Source organism: Trachypithecus francoisi, unplaced genomic scaffold, assembly GCF_009764315.1.
Source record: "Trachypithecus francoisi isolate TF-2019V2 unplaced genomic scaffold, Tfra_2.0 Lachesis_group20, whole genome shotgun sequence".
Classification (NCBI taxonomy): domain Eukaryota; kingdom Metazoa; phylum Chordata; class Mammalia; order Primates; family Cercopithecidae; genus Trachypithecus; species Trachypithecus francoisi.
Window position 1 is genome coordinate 15,051,661 of NW_022681466.1, and position 21,602 is coordinate 15,073,262.

Below are 21,602 nucleotides of genomic sequence, written 5' to 3' on the forward strand. Positions count from 1 at the left end.
CAGGAGGAGGCCAGTCTCAGTGGGAGTCGGAGCTCTGCCCTGTTGGCCAGGTGTGCCGCAGTCCTACAAGACAGACTTGGTGGGGAAAATCAAGCTTGGCAAGACAGGAAGCCAATGGCCTGGTGGCAGAGCCCTGATTCAGACCAGGTCTGTCTGACCTGCGAGTTCGGCTTTCAACCACTCTTCAGGAAGAAGAGGAAAGAAGATAGACTTGTTGTCCTAGAGTTTTGAGTAGAGACAGAAGACAGGAATCACCTCTCCCACCTCTTCATCTCACTGATGTTAGAAGTGGAGAGCAGAGAAGACAGTGTGGCATGCTGGGCCTGGAACTGAGGCCTCCTCCTGTCAGATTACACTGTCCGGGCCCAGAGGGAGCATCAGTGGCAGCTGCAGACCCACAGGCCTCACGGGTGTCGGTCCTCCTCCCCATCACCAACCTTTCCCCCACCCCTGACTCTTGGATCACCTTGATTGGAAGCCACCTTGTCTCCAGTCAAAGCTCTCAGCCTCAAAGCCAGCACCAGGACCTAAGGCGCGTTTCTGTGGACCATCCCCTTGGCCTTTTGGGCAGGGTGAAGTAAGCTCAGAGAGATACCTTGTTTCAAGTGGCTTATGTCAGAGACGCTCCAATCTCCAAAAGGAAAGCAACAAATACAGCTAGAGCATCCGCAATCTGAAAACCCAAAATCTGAAGTGCTCCAAAGTCCAAAACTTTTGGAGCACCAACCTGACACAGGAAATGCTCACTGTAGCCAGAGCACAAAAGCCCGGCACACACTGGCCCCATTCAGAGTAGACACCGCCACCACCGTCCGGGGTGCCTGTGGCCTTAAGGGGAGAGGAGACAACTGGGATGTGAATGAACCCAGCTTCCCTAGTGTGGCCTTGGGCTGGATGGTGAGACCGGTGAGGGGACTCTCTGCAGGTACCACCCCAAACTTCAGACACACTGTGTCAAATACGAAAACCCTGCTCTCACCACCCCCGACTGGCAGCACGTGCTGAGTGCGTGCTGAGTGCGTGCTGAGTTCTTGCCAGTGTGGATCATCGTCTTCCACTTGGAGGCCAAGGCCACACGCCTGGCCTGCTCAGCTGCAGTTCCCCTCTCCAGGCTACCGGAGAAGGCTCAGCTGTCCCTCCTGAGAGGTGGTGGGAGGAGAGCGTGAGAGTGTGAAGAGACGCGCACCCAGCGCTGGGAGCTTAGTCACTGGGCTTCTCAGCTGTTCCCCTGCTGAGGGCCTCAGAGTCTTCCCAGGCAACAAGGTAAACAACCCTAATATAGTGGAAGAGGATACATACTCCATGTTTCGCCCCTCCCATCCACTGCAAGGCAGTTGGAAAAGCTCCAAGCACAAGACGTGGACTTCTCAGCACCAGAGCTGCAGCTCAAGCCCACCAGAGCTGGCCACTCGCAGAACCGCTTCCTTCCCACCCCGGAGAATACAGTGGGGATGACGCTTCGGCAGCCCGCACAGCTGCCACTGCTTGGGCAGACAGCCCCTCCTTTCCGTCAAGGCAGTGGTGTCCTTAAGGGTTTTCATCTGGAAGAGCAGGAGAAACAGTTCCCTGATGAGGGAGTGGGGACCGGGAGGTGGGCGCAGCATCAGAGGTCAGGCCGCACACCACGTCAGAGTAAGTCTGTGCCCCCCCAATGCTTCTTGGGGAGAATCCAGTATGTGAGATGTCACGTGGCGGTGCCAGCACTCCCTTCGTCCTCCTTCTAGAACATCCTGATCTAGATGCTGATTGGCCATGGGTCCAGAGTTTGATGCAGTTTTTTTTTTTTTTAAGGTTTTTGTTTGATCTTTTTTTTTTTTTGAGACAGGATCTTGCTCTGTTGTCCAGGCTGGTGTGCAGTGGCATGATCACAGCTCACTGCAGCCTCAGCCCTGCAGACCCAAACAACCCTGCTGCCTCAGCTTCCCAAGTAGCTGGGACTTCAGGCACGCACCACCACACCCAGCTAATTTTTTATTTTTTGTAGAAACAGGATCTCACTGTGTTGCCCAGGCTGGACTCAAACTCCTGGGCAGCCTCCCAAAGTGCTGGGATTATAGATGTGAGCCACTGTGCCCCACCAGGATCCTATTTTAATAGAAGAAACAATGACTTGTTTATATACGCATAAAAAGTCCATGCTGGGTACAGCGGCTCATGCTTGTAATCCCAGTACTTTGGGAGGCTGAGGTAAGAGGACTGCTTGAGGCCAGGAGTTGGAGACCAGCCTGGGCAACATAGCAAGATCACATGTCTACCAAAAAGTTAAAAATAGAAATAAAAAAGAAATTTTAAAAGTCTGAAAAGATTTCTGTCAAAGGGCATTTACCTCTTAGAATGGGACTGGGAAATGGGGACTTTTGCTTTTTTTGGTATCATTTGAATTAGTTTATAATGAGCCTATATTTGCAATTAAAAGTAAGATCAGGGCTAAGCACGGTGGCTCACGCCTGTAATCCCAGCACTTTGGGAGGCTGAGGCAGGTGGATCACGAGGTCAGGAGTTCAAGGCCAGCCTCTGGCCAAGATGGTGAAACCCCATCTCTACTAAAAATACAAATACTAGCTGGGCATGGTGGCAGGCACCTGTAATCCCAGCTATTCAGGAGGCTGAGGCAGAGAATTGCTTGAACCAGGGAGGCGGAGGTTGCAGAGAGCCAAGATCACACCACAACACTCCAGCCTGGGTGACAGAGCGAGACTCCGTCTCAAAAAAAAGTAAGATCAGGTCGGGCCTGTGGCTCACGCCTGTAATCCCAGCCAGCACTTTGGGAGGCCAAGGGGGGGGTGGATCACGAGGTCAGGAGATCGAGACCATCCTGGCCAACATGGTGAAACCCCATCTCTACTAAAAATACAAAAATTAGCCGGGCGTGGTGGCGGGCGCCTGTAGTCCCAGCTACCCAGGAGGCTGAGGCAGGAGAATTGCTTGAACCAGGAGGTGGAGCTTGCAGTGAGCCGAGATTGTGCCACTGCACTCCAGCCTGGTGACAGAGTGAGACTCCGTCTCAAAAAAACAAAAAAAAGATCAGCCAGTGTGGGGCTCATGCCTATAATTCTAGCACTTCTTTGTAGAGACCCTGTCTCTACAAAAAAAAATAATAGTTAGCCAGGCATGGTGGCATACACCTGTGGTCCCACCTACTCGGGCAACTGAGGTGAGAGGATCACTTGAGCCCAGGAAGTAGAGGCTGCAGTGAGCCAAGATCATGCCACTGCACTCCAGCCTAGACAACAGAGTGAGACCCTGTCCCCCAACCCCATAAAAAATGGGATCCTACTCTAGCGATTATTCCGTACCATGTTTTTGTCATGCAATAATATATCACGACAGATTTCCTTATTGGCACATATACAACTCTCTTACGCTTTTTAACGGCCATGTAGAAGTTCTTATCCTAGTCAGTGGTGGATTGATAGGATCCATGAAGTCTAGGAACTTCATTCAAAACAATGTTTGTCGGTCAGGTGCAGTAGCTCACGCCTGTCATCCCAGCACTTTGGAAGGCCAAGGTGGGCAGAACCCTTGAGGTCAGGAGTTCGAGACCAGCCTGGCCAACATGGTGAAACCCCATCTCTACCAAAAATATAAAAAATTTAGCTGCGGGTGATGCTGCATACCTGTAATCCTAACTACTCGGGAGGCTGAGGCAGGAGAATTGCTTGAACCCGGGAGGCAGAGGTTGCAGTGAGCCAAGATCATGCCACTGCACTCCAACGTGGGTGACAGAGCAAGACTCTGTCTCAAAAAAAAAAGTGTTTGTGTGCTGCATGTATGGGCAATCACACATTTTTGAAGAATAATTCATATCATTTACCATGCTCAAAGGGGTCTGTAGCCCAAAAAGGGTTAAGAATCACTCCTTTTAGAACATCTGGCTCAAGTGTGAAGTTCTGGGAGCTTCGCTTTGGCTCTGCCGCTGATCTGGGATAATGTGACCCTGGCCAAGTCAACCCAGCTGTCACCAAGCACCTGCTCTGTGACAGACACTGTGCAGGGGCTGGGGAAAGATGTGAAATCCACAGGCCTGACCTGAAGGAACCCTAGTTGTAATGGGGGATAGACATTTATATTAGGGTAAAGGTGAGCAGCCTTCAGTCCTGGACACGTGTTTAGAAGGAAAATAGCACAAGGATCAGAGGAGAATACCTTGATGGTGCTGAGAAAATAAGGCGGGACCCTCTAATATTCACTGGACATCTGTGCACAGTACTGTGGTAGTCCCTTTCACACAGTTTACGTTCCTGGAATCTGCAAAAGAATTTATAGAATTGCTCTTATGCCTTTTTTTATTGATGTTACAAAACAGATAAGAATACCAAAGAACAATCTGGGCACGGTGGCTCATGTCTGTAATCCCAGCACTTTGGGAGACCGAGGCGGGCAGATCATGAGGTCAGGAGATCGAGACCATCCTGGCCAACACAGTGAAACCCTGTCTCGACTAAAAATACTAAAAAATTAGCCGAGCGTGGTGGCGGGCATCTATAGTCCCAGCTACTCGGGAGGCCGAGGCAGGAGAATCGCTTGAACCTGGGAGGCAGAGGTTGCAGTGAGCTGAGATTGCGCCACTGCACTCCAGCCTGGGCGACAGAGTGAGACTCCATCTCAAAAAAAATAAAAAAAAAAAAGAATACCAAAGAATGCTGGGTGTGGTGGCTCATGCCTGTAATCCCAGCACTTTGAGAGGCCAAGGCAGGTGGATCACCTGAGGTCAGGAGTTTGAGACCAGCCTGACCAACATGGAGAAACCCCATCTCTACTGAAAATACAAAAATTAGCCGGGCGTGGTGGCGCATGCCTGTAATCCCAGCTACTCAGGAGGCTGAGGCAGGAGAATCACTTGAACCCAGGAGGCAGAGGTTGCGGTGAGCCGAGATCATGCCATTGCACTCCAGCCTGGGCAACAAGAGCGAAACTGCATCTCAAAAAAAAAAAAAAAAAAAAAGGAATACCAAAGAAAACAAGAGGAAAGTTCAAGGAGGAAAAAGTGATTCCCAGTGTCCAGCGTGCAGGCAGTTGAGTGGAGGGAAGTGGCTTCTGGATCGGGCAGTTGGCTCATTGCTGACAGTGCTTCCCCCCGGGGATACTCGCTCCTGGTTGTATTTTAAAACATTAGCATGGATGCCAGGCACAGTGGCTCACACCTGTAATCTCAACATGTTCGAGGCCAAGGTGGGAGAATCACTTGAGCCTAGGAGTTCAAGACTAGCCTGGGCAATATGGCAAAACGCCATCTCTACAAAAAATACAAAAATTAGCTGGGCATGGCGCCTATAGTGTCAGCTACTTGGGAGGCTGAGATGGGAGGATCACTTGAGCCCAAGAAGGTTGAGGCTGCAGTGAACTGTGATTGTGCCACTGCACTCCAGCCTGGCCAACCGAGGGAGGAGACCTTATCTCAAAAAAAAGAAAAAGAAAGTTCAGCATGGAAAGGCCTTCAGGAGGCAGAGTAGCTGGCAGCTCTGGAGTCAGGCTTACCCGAGTAAAAGCCCGGCTGTGATCTCTTATACACAGTGACCTTGGGCAAATTATTTGCCCAGGCTTCAGCTTCTTCATCTATAAAATGGGGATAATGATCCCACCAGCTTACAGGCTATTGTAAGATCTGAATAACTAATGCTTAGAAAGGGCTTTACCAGTGCTTGGGAAATGATAAGTGGGCATTAGATCGTAATTCTCATGAATATCCTCATCACAGTCCAGCCCCCTCATTTTACGGATGAGGAACACGGAAGTTCAGAGAGGAGGAGTGGCCACACGGGCAGCCAGCTTGGCCTGGAAGGCTGGGCTGCTTTCTCCGCTGGCACAGACTTCTAAAGCACCTTGTGTTTTGAAGTATCTCCTCCTACCCTCTTTGGTCTGGGTAACTGGAAATATTTTTAGCATGGACAGGACACTCTAAGAGGACTTACAGATTTCTGCAAAGTTAAAGCCAAGTTTCCCCAACTCTTTTGGATCACAGCCCTGTTAATATCTCAGTCATTGTTTCAGGGCAACCCAGGCCAAAACAAATACCCAACAGATCTGTGTATGAAGCAATGAGGTCAAATAAGTCTTTATCCTAACAACTTAGTAGCCATTTGAAAAGCGACACATAAGTTGAAAGAAAAAGGGTCCTTCCATTTCCAAACAGCCGGATTATTAATGGGATGTATGCCTTGTTGCACATCTCAACCCTTGAAATCAGATAGGACACCACCACCTTCATTTCCCACATTTTCTCCTTGAAGTACTTTTAATCACAGTGACCTCCAAAAACCTAGCTTCATAGAGATACATTAGCAAAGGGAATGTCACGTGATCAAACTTTGACACTGAACTGTCTCGAGCAAGTAGTTCGTGTGGTGTCCAGCAGATGTTGCTGTGGCTGTTTCCCTCAAATGTCAGATATCCATTTGGCACCCTTCTGAGTTCTCTGCAGTGCCCCGGGGTGCCTCAGCTCAGTTTGGGGTTGGTTAGGCTGAAAACATTTGCTAACAAGTCCTGTTGTTGAATTAGTTCCAACTCAGGTTCAGAGGCTTTTTAGAGCTGGAAACACTGCAGAGTCAAAGTTCATAGGAGGTGATTAGTCAAACCAGATATTAGGGAACCAGAAGGGTGATATTTTCCACTGATAGGCAAAAGTCCAAAAACCCCACAGTGTCAGAGCTGTTTGCCAAGTCAGCAAGTCTGTGGAGATCGCTTCCAAGCTGGTTCTGTTAGTGCCAGCGCCCCCTGGCGATGCCACTCAAGGCTTACTTGAGAACCGGCAGCAGCCGGGAAGGAGGGCATGTCCATTAAGAAGTCTAAGAGGCCGGGCGCAGTGGCTCATGCCTGTAATCCCAGCACTTTTGGAGGCCGAGGCGGGCGGATCATGAGGCCAGGAGTTCAAGACCAGCCTGGCCAACATGGTGAAACCCCGCTACGAAAAATACAAAAATTAGCTGGGTGTGGTGACATGTGCCTGTAGTCCCAGCTACTCGGGAGGCTGAGGCATGAGAATCCCTTGAACCCAGGAGGTGGAGGTTGCAGTGAGCTGAGATATCACTCCACTGCACTCCAGCCTGGTGACAGAGCAAGACTCTGTCTCAAAAAAAAAAAAAAAAGGTCTAAGAGACTGGGCACAGTGGCTCACACTTGTAATCCCAGCCCTTTGGGAGGCCAAGGCGGGCAGATCACCTGAGGTCAGGAGTTTAAGACCAGCCTGACCAACATGGTGAAACCCTGTCTCTACTAAAAATATGAAAAATTAGCTGGGCATAGTGGTGGGCGCCTGTACTCCCAGCAACTCGGGAGGCTGAGGCAGGAGAATTGCTTGAACCCAGGAGGCGGAGGTTGTAATTAGCTGAGATTGCACCGCTGCACTCCAGCCTGGGCGATACAGCAAGACTCTGTCTCAAAAAAAAAGTCTAAGTGTCAGTCTAAGTACCAGCTTCTCTGATGTGAGCTGGAGGAATTGGGGAGCTAGCACTTCCTGAGTGCCCACTGGTTGCCAGGCCTGGTGTCAGTTACCATCCTTCCAAATCCTTGCTCTACCCAGGAGCAGATACCACTGTCCCTGCTGTTTGCATATGGAAACACGTGGATGGGAAGTCTGCTGCCTTGTTTTAAAAGGCTGAGCCAGGATCTAAGCCCACGATGTTTATATCCAAGGGCTATTTCCTCCCACCAAGTTGCTGGTCCCTTTCGAAAGGAGTGGATCATCCCAGACCTGCCAGTCGGCAGTGGGAGTGCCCTTGGCCAAACCCCTCCGCAGAAGCCTCCTTATGTTCCCAGATGCTGGGAGACAGCTGCAAATAGAATAAACACTGCTCTGTCTATGTGGATGTTTTAGTCCTCTGGGAAAGAAACAAATAATTACAAGATTTTAAAAAAGTGTTGAGGCCGGGCGCGGTGGCTCATGCCTGTAATCCTAACACTTTGGGAGGCCGACACGGGCGAATCACAAGGTCAGGAGTTTGAGACCAGCCTGGCCAGCATGGTGAAACCTTGTCTCTACTAAAAATACAAAAAGTATCCGGGCATGGTGGCACACACCTATAGTCCCAGCTACTCGGTAGGCTGAGGCAGGAGAATCGCTTGAACCCAGGAGGCGGAGGTTGCAGTGAACCAAGATCACGTCACTGTATGCCAGCCTGGGTGACACAGCGAGACTCTGTCTCAAAAAAAAAAAAAGAAAAGAAAAACAAAATGCACCCAATGGAGTCCAAATCTTGGTTCCTGACCATCAGATAAGTCAGAAGCCCAGCTTCTGAGAGTAGACATGGATGGTGATAAGCAAAAGGACCCACATCCTAGAAATCGCCCAGACATTTAGCTGGAGGAAAAAATGTTCTACGTTTGGCAGATTTGAGGGCGGACAGCGTGCCAGCAGCCTGGATGAGGAATGTAGGGTTTTGGTTTTTTTGGGGGGCGGGGGGTGGTTTTTGTTTTTTTTTTTTTGTTTTTTTTTTTGAGATGGAGTCTCACTCCGTCGCCAGACTGGAGTGCAGTGGCACGATCTCGGCTCGTTGCAACCTCTGACTCCCGAGTTCAAGCGATTCTCCTGCCTCAGCCTCCTGAGTAGCTGGGATTACAGCCTCATGCCACCACGCCCAGCTAATTTTTATATTTTTAGTAGAGACAGGGTTTTGGCCAAGATGGTCTTGATCTCCTGACCTTGATCTCCTTGATCCACCCGCCTCAGCCTCCCAAAGTGCTGAGATTACAGGCATGAGCCACCGCGCCCGGCCAGAATGTAGTTTTTTTGGTTTTGTTTTTGGTTTTTTTGAGACGGAGTCTTGCTCTGTCGCCCAGGCTGGAGTGCAGTCGCATGATCTCAGCTCACTGCAAGCTCCGCCTCCCAGGTTCACACCATTCTCCTGCCTCAGCCTCCCGATAGCTGGGACTACAGGCGCCTGCCGCCACGCCTGGCTAATTTTTTTTTTTGTATTTTTTAGTAGAGATGGGGTTTCACCGTGTTAGCCAGGATGGTGTTGATCTCCTGACCTCATGATCCGCCCACCTCGGCCTCCCAAAGTGCTGGGATTACAGGCGTGAGCCACCACGCCCAGCCCGGAATGTAGTTTTTATGCGGCTGTTTTTGCACATGGGCAGCACTCCAGAACTTTAATTAAGTTCAGGAAGTTGCTCCTGATACCAAGGGCACGGGATATTTAGGCTCTGAGGGTCCAGCAGGCCCCCCAGGCCCCTGCATAGCCACTGGAAACGTCAGTAGCCTCTGTGTGTGGAGCACCAGGGTCCTGACAGGATGTCAGGGACCCAGCTCTGGTTCCCTCATCCTGTCTGTCTCACAGCTGCCTCTGGGCCCTTGCAGGTGCGGCTGGAAGTATTTCGGGCGGAGGAACTGATGGCATGTGCAGGATTGACCTCACCCAGAATTGTCCCTTTGTATGGAGCTGTGAGGGAAGGGCCTTGGGTCAACATCTTCATGGAGCTGCTGGAAGGTAAGGAGCCAGGTCCCACTCTCTCCAAATTCAGGGCCAAAGGTTCCCCCCTGAGTCTTGCCCAAGTTGGCCTTGGTCACTGATCCATCCATTGTTAACCTCTTGACCCCATGACCCTGCTTTCCACCACCTGCCCTGTGCTCTTGCCCTTGGCTGGCATGGAGGCTCGAGCAAGTCCCAGGTATAGCCTGGCCTTTGTTCTCCTAGGTGGTTCCCTGGGCCAGCTGGTCAAGGAGCAGGGCTGTCTCCCAGAGGACCGGGCCCTCTACTACCTGGGCCAGGCCCTGGAGGGGCTGGAATACCTCCACTCACGAAGGATTCTGCATGGGGACGTCAAAGGTAAGGCCCAGGCCCCACGGCCCTGGTCCCCAGCAGGCTCTTCTCTCACACCATCCTGCCTGATCTCCTCTCAGTTCTGGGCTAGCCTGGTCATCTCCAGTAGCAGGCCCTGAGTCAGGCTGACAGGACTCTGCCTGTAGGAAGGGGAATGATGTTCTCCAACCCCTTAGCCAAGCACTGTAGTTTCTGGTAGATGGTGGCCACAGAGAACCGAAGGTCAAGCTCCCACCCAGTGGTGACCCCTGGTATGGGGTTGGGGCACGCGAGCAGAGTGGCAGCGTTCCCCAGAGTAAACCCTGCTCCTGTCCCCTTGCCCTCAGAGATCCTGTCTGCTTCTAGCCTGAACTGATACCCTCCTCCCTTCCTCCACAACTAATGAAACTAATCAGAAGCAGCAGCTGCCACGTAGGGTCAGCCAGAAAATTACGTCACTGGAGGGCAGGCCAAACCGAGCCAGGGTGGGCTGGGACCCAGCATGACTCACCTGTTCCTCTTCCTCCCCGGGGCGGCCTGGCAGCTGACAACGTGCTCCTGTCCAGCGATGGGAGCCATGCAGCCCTCTGCGACTTTGGCCATGCTGTGTGTCTTCAACCTGATGGCCTGGGGAAGTCCTTGCTCACAGGTGAGGCCCCCCACCAACTGCTGTGCCCCCCAGTGCATTCATTCGCCAAATGCCTTCCATGCTTTCCAGAATGGGAATTGAGATGTGAACACTTAGGTCCACCTGTGTGTTTAAGCCCCACACCCAGTCTGGATGATTATCGGGGGTTTCTTTGTTACGCGGAAATGCGATCATGGATGTCAGGTGCTCATCGCTGATGCTCCTGTACACAGGGAAGAGAGGGAAAGGCTGTTGACTCTCGCTAGGTCCCAGGCCTTTTGCCTTGGAGGCCCCATGGCTCCCCCCGCCTCTTGTCTGGCCTTTTCGGGGGAGTGCACTGCCAGCCTGTGACCCCAGCTCTCTTGCGCCTCTGAGCACAGTTGGCTGGAAGCACAGTGGATAGGCTGACCAAGGGGCCTGGTCTCTAAAGCCAGTGAAATATCTTTCTTTAACTCCTCTGATTATTGAAATAATCCATGCCCACTGTGAAGTATAGAGTTAAGCATATAAAAGAGGTGGAGAACAGAATTCTCACCATTCCTCTTACCCAGAGAGAGAATCACAAATTTTTTTGTTGTTTTCACTAAGACGGAGTCTCACTCTGTCACCGAGGCTGGAGTGCAGTGGCACAATCTCGGCTCACTGCAACCTCCGCCTGCCGGGTTCAAGCAATTCTCCTTCCTCAGCCTCCTGAGTAGCTGGGATTATAGGCACCTGCCACCATGCCCAGCTAATTTTTGTATTTTTAGTAGAGACGGGGTTTTGCTATGTTGGCCAGGCCAGTCTCAAACTCCAGACCTCAGGTGATCCGCCCCCCTCAGCCTCCCAAAGTGCTGCGATTACAGGCATGAGCCTCTGCGCCCGACCGAACCATGAATATTTTAGATAATTCCTTCCAGGCTCTTGTTTTCCCTGTGTCTAGTTAGCGCCATTATAACACAATTTTGTGCCCTGCTTTTTTCATTTATAGAATTAAGGATAAAATGATTTCATTCTGACCAACAGAAAAAGAATCTTTGGGAAGTATATGATTGTGTGTTGTTGAAGGACTGTGTTGGTAATTCTGAAGATGTAAATTGAATGTGGACACTTGACCTCCACCCGTGTTGTTTTAAGCCCTTTTAAAATAACTTTAGTGGGCTTTTTCTTGTTACAAAAAAAAAAAAGTATCTTTTCTAATTTTTTTTAACTTTTATTTTTTAGAGACAGAGTCTTGCTGTGTCACCCAGGCTGGAGTGCAGTGGCTCACTCATAGCTCACTGCAGCCTCAAGCTCCTTGGCTCAAGTGATCCTCCCACCTCAGCTTCCTGAGTATGAGTAGCTGGGACCACAGGCATGCACCACCATGTCCGGCTCATTTTTTTTATTTTTTGTAGATATACATGGGGTCTCAGTATGTTGCCCGGGCTGGTCTCAAATTCCTGGATTTAAGCAGTTCTCCCACATCAGTCTCCCAAAGTGCTGGGATTACAGGCATGAGCCTGACCCTTTTTTCTAGTATCTTTTGAAGAAAGTAGAGCTAAACAAAAATTACAAATACAGATCACCAGGAAAAAAACCACTGTTCACATCTGCCATCTACCTTTCAGTCTTTTATGCAAATAAGTTTTCTATTATGATTTTTAAATTTCACTTACTAGTATTTCAGGAACATCATACCAGTAATTAACCTTCTACAACCTAATTTGTAATGTCCAGCCCCTGCCCTGTTTTCAAAAAACACTTTAAGGGTTTGGTCCAAAGGGCAGAGTCCATATCATGGATGCTCTATTGCTTGGTACAAGTTCCCAGCAGAGTCCCCACCTAGCTCCTCCCTACAAGTTTGACTTGGAGATGTTATTTCTGTATTTAAAGTACTTTAACATGGCCGGATACAGTGGCTCATGCCTGTAATCTCAGCACTTTGGGAGGCCGAAGTGGGTGGATCACCTGAGATCAGGAGTTCGAAACCAGCCTAGCCAGCATGGTGAAACCCCATCTCTCCTAAAAATATAAAAATTAGCTGGGCATGGTGGCTCATGCCTATAATTCCAGCTACTCAGGAGGCTGAGGCAGGAGAATCACTTGAACCCAGGAAGCAGAGGTTGCAGTGAGCCAAGATCGCACCATCGTACTCCAGCCTGGGTTGACAGAGCGAGACTCTGTCTCAAAGAACGAAAAAGATAATAAAATAAAAAGTACTTTAACAGTGACAAATTTAAGATACCCCGAGGATTAACTGGGGTGACCATTGCCTAGGCTCCTGCCCATCAGCTTTCCAGGTGACTTTATGTCTTATCCGCCTTCTCAGGGGACTACATCCCTGGCACAGAGACCCACATGGCTCCGGAGGTGGTGTTGGGCAGGCGCTGCGACGCCAAGGTGGACGTCTGGAGCAGCTGCTGCATGATGCTGCACATGCTCAACGGCTGCCACCCCTGGACTCAGTTCTTCCGAGGGCCGCTCTGCCTCAAGGTCGGTGACGGCACCCGGCATGGCCAACATGGGGAGCTGCAGGGCCCTGGGGCCCGGGCCGCAGGCTTGAGGGGCTGCTCTGCGGTGGCAGTTGGAGCAAGGGGAGGCCTGGTCATCCATGTGGGATCCTAATTCAAATACTTGCCACCCAAATCTGGGGGTACAAAGGGAGATCCAGCTGCGGAGGCTCACCAAGTTCATGGCAGGTGAGAACTTCCTTCTGTCCATACCCTGGGCCCCATCCACCTGCCTCCTAACGGGCCAGGCCTGGAAGCTATGGGCGTCTTGCTGCCTGGCTCTGGCCTGTTTTACCGGCTCCATTTGTCCCTGTCCTGGGAAAAGTGCCCTCACTGTAGCCCAGACCCCTCCATTCCTTGTGATAGACCCCAGCACAGTGGCAGCAGGGGCCGGCGGGAGCTGCACAGAGAGCAATAACAGCCGGGTATCAGGACATGAGGGAAGGCAGGCCTCACCTGTTGTCTTTTGCGCCCCAGATTGCCAGCGAGCCTCCGCCTGTGAGGGAGATCCCACCCTCCTGTGCCCCTCTCACAGCCCAGGCCATCCAGGAGGGACTGAAGAAAGAGCCCGTCCACCGCGCATCTGCAGCGGAGCTGGCAGGGAAGGTGAACCGGGCACTACAGCAAGGTAGGAGGAGCCCTGCGCTGGCTGCCCCGGGGGGCAGAGGACACAGGTAGACAGAGGAGACAGGTGGCCGCAGGTCCAGAGCAAGGTACCCCTCAGAGCCTTAGTTTCCCCCTCTGGAGTAGGGGGTGCAGCAGCCTCGGGGTTGTTGGGAGATTGTGGCAGTACCACGCCTTGACGCAGAGGCAGCACTCAGGAGATGGGAAAGAGAAGATGCACACACGAACTCGAAGTGCTTTTTCCATTCTCCCACTCAACTACAATCAACCAGAAGACTCCTGTGACCACATGTGTGGGGATTTCCACCCCACCAAGCCAGCAATCAGTTCTGCAGCAGACACGAGCTGGGTGTCCTCTAAGTCAGTTCTGTTCTAACACTATCTACCTGGAGGTAGCGTCAGAGCCTGCAGCAGGAGGGCTTGATCCCCAAGACTGTGCCCCCTACCCATGCCAGTCTCAGGCCCACATGTTTACCTGTGCTTCTGACCAACTGGCTATAAATCAGGGACCCCATGACCCCCTCCTTGGGATCGATTAACTTGCTGGAGTGGCTCACAGAACTCAGAGAAACACTTCCTTACATTTACCAGTTTATTAGAAAGGATATTACAAAGGATACAAATGAGATGCATGGGGCAAGGCATGTGGGAGGGAGCGCGGAGCTTCCAGGGCTTGGCACCCTCCAGGAACCTCCACGTGCCCAGCTACCAGAAGCTCTCTGAACCCTGTCTTCTTGGGTTTTTGTGGAGGCTTCATTACAAAGGCATGACTGATGAAACCACTGGCCATTGGCGAACAGCTTAACCTTTAGCCCCCTTCCCTCCCAGTATGTGGGATGGTAGGATGAAAGTCCCAGCCCTCTAATCCTGCCTATGTCTCTCGGATGACCAGCCTCCATCCTGAAGCTACCTAGAGGCTGCCAGCCTTCAGTCAATCCATTAATACACAGAAAGAGATCACTTTGGAGACTAAAGCTTTTAGGAGTTATGTGCCAGAACTGGGGTTAAAGATGAAATATATGTTTACTAATATCACAAGGGTTATGATGTGTAAAAGGGGCTGAAACTCGCTAGGAATCCAAGAATACAAAATAAAGAGAGGCCGGGAGCAGTGGCTCACACCTGTAATCCCAGCACTTTGGGAGGCTGGGGCAGGAGGATCACTTGAGGCCAGGAGTTCAAGATCAGCCTGAGCAACATAGCGAGACCCTTTCTCTGCAAAAAAAATTTAAAAATTAACCAGACACGGTGGCATGTGCCTGTAGTCCCAGCTACTCAGGAGGTGGGAGGATTGTTTGAGCCTGGGAGGTCGAGGCTGCAGTGAGCCACGATTGTACCGCTGCACTCCAGCCTCGGCAGCAGAGACCCTGACTCAAAAAATAAATAAAGCCAGGTAACACTTGAGAGCCATTTGACTGGAAAAAAGCAAAAAGTTGATGGGATGTGGGCCTGTTGGGACCCCTCAGGTGCTGCTGATGGGCATGTGGACAAGGCTGCCCACTCTGGAGAGCACCTGGCTGCACTCGGGCAGATGTCTACAGACTGAGACCGAGGACCTCTACCCCTGGGTGCACTGACAAAGGAATGCCAACAGATCCATATGGGAACACGCCTGAGGATGCGCACTACAGCTTACTTTGTGGGAGGGGAGTAGGGTACAATGGGGTCCCTCATTGGGAGGACAGAGACACAAAAGAGGATGCCACATGGAGCACCAAGCAGTTAAAGCAATTCAGTGTTCACAGAGCAGCATGGATGGATCCTAAAGCCATGGTGCCGAGTGAAAAGAGAACCCGACACAGAATGGGACCCAGATGGTAATGTTTGGTAAACTAAAAACTGATCAATAGCCAGGTATGGTGGCGCACGTCTGTAGTCCCAGCCACTCAGGAGGCTGAGGTGGAAGGATCGCTTGAGCCCAGGAGTTGGAGTCCAGCCTGGGCAACATGGTGAGACCTCGTCTCTTTAAAAAACAAAAAATACAAAAATAAAAATCGATAAATAAAACAACACACATTTTGCAAGAACACAACACAATCAAAAATGATACATCAAACACAATAGAACGTCACCTGAGGGATGGGTACAAAAAGGCCGTGATTATAGGAATGAAAATGAAATAAAACCAGAGAGATCTTGCACCTCACCAAAGACAGCTGGTAGTTATAAGGATGAGGGTGGTCCCAGGGTTGAACTTGCCCCACACCAGAACCAACGGTGCCTGGGGAAGTACTGACTGAGGACGGGGTAGGAGAGATGGCAGGTCCAGGACGCCACTTTGCCTGAGAACTCTTGAGTTGGTGTAGCCCCAGGGCTTTTTTCAGTCGTCTCTTTCTTGTTAACAAAGTCCTCTGGAACTGATTCTGTAGTTTTTCAATTTGCTGCTGACACCTAGAAGGAAAACGGAATTAAAGACAGAAATCCAGTCCTATCCCTGTTATACTGGGACCATCTTACTGAGGAAGTCTCCTGTGGAGACCACCATGCTGCCCTCTGAAGTCACCTCCCATGGTGGCCTGGGGCAAGTCCTCCCCTCTGTTCGCCTCTAGCCCTTCTGCTCTCAGGAGAGGCCGCTCCTGCCTGGACTGCTGTCTGTGCACAGCACGCTTCCCCCCACCATTGTTCTCTCTGTTTTCTAGTGGGAGGTCTGAAGAGCCCTTGGAGGGGAGAATATAAAGAACCAAGACATCCACCACCAAATCAAGCCAATTATCACCAGACCCTCCATGCCCAGCCGAGGGAGCTTTCGCCAAGGGCCCCAGCGCCTCGGCCAGTTGAGGAGACAACAGGCAGAGCCCCTAAGCTCCAGCCTCCTCTCCCACCAGAGCCCCCAGAGCCAAACAAGTCTCCTCCCTTGACTTTGAGCAAGGAGGAGTCTGGAATGTGGGAACCCTTACCTCTGTCTTCCCTGGAGCCAGCGCCTGCCAGAAACCCCAGCTCACCAGAGCGGAAAGCAACCTTCCCAGAGCAGGAACTGCAGCAGCTGGAAATAGGTATGGACAACCATGGCTGCAGCTGGGGCCCTGAGCACTGGCCGCGGAGGCCGGCGCTTCTCCTTACCTGCGGTGTGGGCTTTCTTCTAGCCCCTTCCCCAGCAGCTCAGCTTCTACAGACTGTGCAGGAAGAACTCCTGAAAAGACAGCCAGCCTCCTCCCAGTCTTTCACAGCCATCTTCCACTTTTCCCTGCAGAATTATTCCTGAACAGCCTGTCCCAGCCATTTTCTCTGGAGGAGCAGGAACAAATTCTCTCGTGCCTCAGCATCGACAGCCTCTCCCTGTCGGATGACAGCGAGAAGGTGAGTCAGTTGTGGCCCCGCAGCCATGGCTCCAGGGGTGTGGTTCTCCCGGTCCTGGCACAGAGCAAATAGCTTTGCATCCAGCTAGTGAATGGACTCTGCAAGTAGTGGGTAAAGGGAGGGTGATGGGGGTCACCCCTTCCTTCTGGTAGGGGTCCTCACTAGGTTGGGGGAGGTGGTCATGGTTCAGAGTGAGAGAAACCATGGGAATCTACCCTTCTGGGATTAGGGAATGTGTTTTGCCACCAGAGATAATGGGGAGGCAGGCCTTGGTCCCCCATGGAGGCAACCCTTACCCTCCTCCAGCTGAGGGCATGAGCAGTGCCCCTTTTCCTCAAATGAGACCCAAGCCAGAGATGGATCCTGGAGCCCAGGGCCCTGAGTCCATACCCAATCCTGTTGTTTCAGAACCCATCAAAGGCCTCTCAAAGCTCGCGGGACACCCTGAGCTCAGGCGTACACTCCTGGAGCAGCCAGGCTGAGGCTCGAAGCTCCAGCTGGAACATGGTGCTGGCCCGGGGGCGGCCCACCGACACCCCAAGCTATTTCAATGGTACAGTCCAATTCCCACCTGCTCAGCAGCCCCCATGGCAGCTGATCTGCCTGGAGCTAGACAGCCATTGAGGGATTGTGTCTCCCCTCCCCTGGCACAGTGGGAGGGAGGAGGGTGCCTGGTCCCAGAACTTGAGGTTCCTGGCCAGTAAGTTGGGTTTCGAGCAAAGGTCCCAATCACCCACGAGCCTTTCCTGATTGGGCAGTGAGGGACCATTATGCCCTCATTGGCGGCTGATGGAGTCCCAGAAGGTTCCCCCAGCTTGGGGAGGAGAGCAGTCGCTCATGACCTGGAGTCAGGAAACTGAGCAATTAATCTCTTCTAAAGGGAAAAAGGAACAGGACCCATGAGCATTTTAATCAGAAACTCAGCCAAAGGAACCCCCTCTGAGAGCTGAGGTCAAATGAGGAAGACAACGTAAAATTCCTTCGTTTTCAAGCTTGATTGCATAGGTTATGATGTGGCTTTGCTAGAACAAGGGCATCATCAGATCGGAGTGCCCTGCTCTCCAGGGCAAGTGTGACTCATGGCAGCAGGCCCCCATCGCTAGCCAGAGGCCACTTCAACCTGGGGAACAATCTAAATTGCCCATAATCTCATTTGAGGATCTTTGTGTTCAGTTCCTTTCTGCTGTGCATCCAAGTTGAGATACTACTTCCCCATAGGAGCCAACCCCAGCTCTTAGCAACGCCCAGGCCAGATCCCAGGTGCTGGCGGCCAGGAAGAACTAGCAGGTGTATATAACATGAGGGCTGTTCCAGCCTGAATTTTTTATTTTTCTTATAAAATGCAGCTTTGTGACTGGGTGTGGTGGCTCACGCCTGTAATCCCAGCACTTAGGGAGGCCAAGGCAGGTGGATTACATGAGGTCAGGAGTTCAAGACCAGCCCGACCAACATGGTGTAACCCCATCTTTACTAAAAATATAAAAATTAGCTGGGTGTAGTGGCGCATGCCTGTAATCCCAGCTACTCAAGAGGCTGAGGAAGGAGAATCACTTGAACCCGGGAGATAGAGGCTGCAGTGAGCTGAGATTGCTCCATTGCACTCCAGCCAGGGCAACACAGTGAGACTCTGTCTCAAAAACAAACAAAAACGCAGCTGTGCTTAGACCAGCCTAAACTTTATCTCTGCTGCTTCATCACACCACACCTGCTCCCCTCTACATTAAGGGCAGAGTGACTTTTAACAAAAACATTCCCTCAGCCCCTGCCAGGACCCTGGTCCTTGGAGAGCCAGCAGCCGCTCTCCTGACTGTCACCTTGCCCGCCTTCTAGGTGTGAAAGTCCAAATACAGTCTCTCAATGGTGAACACCTGCACATCCGGGAGTTCCACCGGGTCAAAGTGGGAGACATCGCCACTGGCATCAGCAGCCAGGTAAGGGGGGCAGGTACGCTCTTGACCGGCAGAGTCCCAGAAACCAGTGCACCTGGCCCCACCCTCCAGGAGGAAGGCTTTCAAAGAAGTAGAATGGCACTCTAGGGAATACTTGGAATTGGCCTTCGACGTCCCCCAGGGCCTCAAAGCAAGACTGGCAGTGGTGACGGAGAGGTCCTCCAGACCCACACTTGGGCTGGGTGGGATTCTCTTGAGTCCTGTGGAATGACAAACAGACAGTGCCCTTAGGGCTGCCAGTCTGGCTGGAGGGAGATGTCCTTACCTTTCTACGTGGCTTCTGAGCCCCATGCCATGATCTCAGCCCACTGGTTTGCTCCACCCTTAGATCCCAGCCGCAGCCTTCAGCTTGGTGACCAAAGATGGGCAGCCTGTTCGCTATGACATGGAGGTGCCAGACTCGGGCATCGACCTGCAGTGCACGCTGGCCCCTGATGGCAGCTTCGCCTGGAGCTGGAGGGTCAAGCATGGCCAGCTGGAGAACAGGCCCTAACCCCACCCTCCACTGCCAGCTCCACGCTGCCGGAAGCAGCCTTCCTGCTCGGCGCACAGTGCTGCCCTGAAACACAGGCTCAGCCGCCCCCAGGGATCTGCCAGCCCCCGGCTCAGCAGTGGGACCAGGGCCTGGGAGCAGCAAGGTGGGGGCAAGCAGAACGCCTCCCGGGATTTCCCCCCTGAGTCCTGCCCCACCCTGCTGAGAAAACACTCAGCCACGTGAGGAGACAGAGGAGGACGGCAGGAGTTCCCTCGGGAAACAAACAGGATCTTCTCTGCCCTGCTCCAGTTGAGTTGGCCTGGCCCACTTGGATCAGTGACCATTTGCTGGCAGACAGGGGAGAGCAGCTTCCAGCCTGGGTCAGAAGGGGTGGGCGAGCCCCTCGGCCCCTCACCCTCCAGGCTGGTGTGAGGGTGTCGAGTCTGTAAGGGCCCACACTCAGGTTCAGTGCACAACCAGGTCAGCAGGTATGCCCACCCGTAGGTTAACGGGAGGCCTCTGACCCCCTTGCCCGGCCTCGCCTGGCCAGCTCATCCCTTCCGGGTGTAGGGGAAAGGAATGCCTGACCCCAGAAGGCTCCCTGGTAGAATACACCACACTTTTCAGATTGTTGCAACACAGGTCCTGAGTTGACTTCTGGTTCAGCCAAGGACCAAAGAAGGTGTGTAAGTGAAGTGGTTCTCAGTCCCCAGACACGTGCCCCTTTGCTGCTGGCTACCACTCTTCCCCAGAGCAGCAGACCCTGAGCCCCTTCGGGCCCAGCACTGCCCCAGACTCGCTGGCGCTCTTCCCTCATCTGTAAAGGTGAAGGGTGATGCAGGATGTGCCTGACAGGAACGGTCTGTAGATGGACATGATCAATACTAAGGAAAGCAGCATACGGAGACGCTCCAGCACCCCAGCCCCACTGTCAGTGTCCAGCGTGCGGGCCCCCCAGAGCACAGCTCACACGAACACTCACCCTGCCCTGCCCCGGGCCGGAGGGTACTGCCGACGGCACTTTGCACTCTGATGACCTCAAAGCACTTTCATGGCTGCCCTCTGGCAGGGCAGGTCAGTGACTCTGTAGGAGCATAGCAGGCCAGGAGATGGGGTGAAGGGACAGTCTTGAGCTGTCTACATGCATGTGACTCCTCAAACCTCTTCCAGATTTCTCTAATAGCACCCACTTCCCCATTGCCCCAGCTTAGCCTCTTCTCCCAGGGGAGCTACTCAGGACTCATGTAGCATTAAGTCAGCTGTGAATTGTCAGGGGGGTGTCAGCTAGCCTCAGCCTCCTGGGGCGGGGGACGCCGAGACTCCTTGGGAGAAGCTTATCCCCACGTCTTGCCAAGACAGCCTTTGTCCAGCTGTCCACATCCAGCCAGACTGCTCCCGGGGAGACAGCCCCGGCCCCCAGCACATAGAGAACTGCAGCGTTGGTACTGCAGAGTGTGGGTTGTAGAGAACTCTTTGTAAGCAATAAAGTTTGGGGTGATGACAAATGTTTCCAGGCCATCGGTGTCCTCTCTCTTGCCTGCCGGCTTGCTGAACCTCACGACACTAACAACTGCCTCTCTGCCTTCTTGGTGAGATCTTTTCAAGTCCCCCTTGTTTTGGACAAGGACTGTTTCAGCCCTTGAGTGGGGTGCTTTCCCACCACTCCCAGTGGGTGCTTCTAGTCCCACCTCTGGGCTATTCATTCAGACCAGTTAGGCAAGATGCCTTGTCCAGTGGCATCAGGGAAGTCCCTCGCCAAACACTGCCAGGCTGAAGGGTGGAGGAGGCGGATGACAAAGCCTGCATGCTTTATGCCACTGCCCAAGTCAGGCAGCCCCCTACCACCAGAAGGGAAATAGGGATGGGTTCTGGGCCCTGACCAGCTAGGGATGCTGGATGCACACCACAGGCCCTCCACCCTCCCCTCCTGTCCTTGAGGCCTGGACTCAACCCTTTCCGCTGCCTCCTGAGCCCTGGATGGGGCCAGGGATGCCCTTGTGGCTGAGTTCCTTGGTCATGGAGCTGGGGCACACGTGATGCCTTATCGAATGTGGCTCCACACTCCCTGTGTGCACAAGTGTGTGTGCGCGCAGCTTGGGTTGGTTTAGCCGGTTGTTGGAAGGGCCCCGGGACCACGAAAGGGGCGGCAGCCCTGAGCCCCTGGCGTGCAGAGCGGGTGCAAGTCCGGTCCAGCAGAGTCAACCTTACCTGCCGGCTGCCTGTTGCTCTGGGCCCGCAGCGGAAGCGCGAACCCCACTCCTGAGGTCTTTGGAGAGGGGTTCTGGCTTCGGGCCCGCAGCCTTCAGAGGACACCTCAATCGGGCCGCCCCCGCCCGCCCGCCCGCCCGGAACCTAAATGCGGCTCCCTGCTTGCGGGGTCGCGGCGGGGACCTCACAGAGGCGGCGACATCACAGGCACCA

General features: G+C 52.7%; 1 protein-coding gene and 1 long non-coding RNA gene across 3 annotated transcripts in view; one reads left to right on the forward strand and one right to left on the reverse strand.

The window, feature by feature from the left end:
- Window positions 1-20,690, forward strand: part of MAP3K14 (mitogen-activated protein kinase kinase kinase 14) — a 53,962-nt gene extending 33,272 nt beyond the window's left edge. For both annotated transcript variants that reach the window (XM_033182666.1, XM_033182667.1), the window contains exons 7-16: window positions 9,296-9,425; window positions 9,633-9,764; window positions 10,282-10,386; window positions 12,656-12,819; window positions 13,314-13,464; window positions 16,100-16,453; window positions 16,651-16,757; window positions 17,166-17,310; window positions 18,588-18,688; window positions 19,035-20,690. In XM_033182666.1, the coding sequence (XP_033038557.1) occupies window positions 9,296-9,425; window positions 9,633-9,764; window positions 10,282-10,386; window positions 12,656-12,819; window positions 13,314-13,464; window positions 16,100-16,453; window positions 16,651-16,757; window positions 17,166-17,310; window positions 18,588-18,688; window positions 19,035-19,199 (1,554 nt within the window). In that variant the 3' untranslated portion in view covers window positions 19,200-20,690. The remainder of the gene's footprint in view (window positions 1-9,295; window positions 9,426-9,632; window positions 9,765-10,281; window positions 10,387-12,655; window positions 12,820-13,313; window positions 13,465-16,099; window positions 16,454-16,650; window positions 16,758-17,165; window positions 17,311-18,587; window positions 18,689-19,034) is intronic.
- On the reverse strand, window positions 1,450-21,480 carry LOC117066856. Its single transcript, XR_004430527.1, has 5 exons — window positions 21,390-21,480; window positions 15,603-16,736; window positions 10,249-10,588; window positions 4,147-4,248; window positions 1,450-1,541 (listed from the first exon to the last, which is right to left on the reverse strand). It is a non-coding gene; the product is annotated as an uncharacterized LOC117066856 (long non-coding RNA).
- Between the last annotated feature and the right edge of the window lie 122 nt (window positions 21,481-21,602).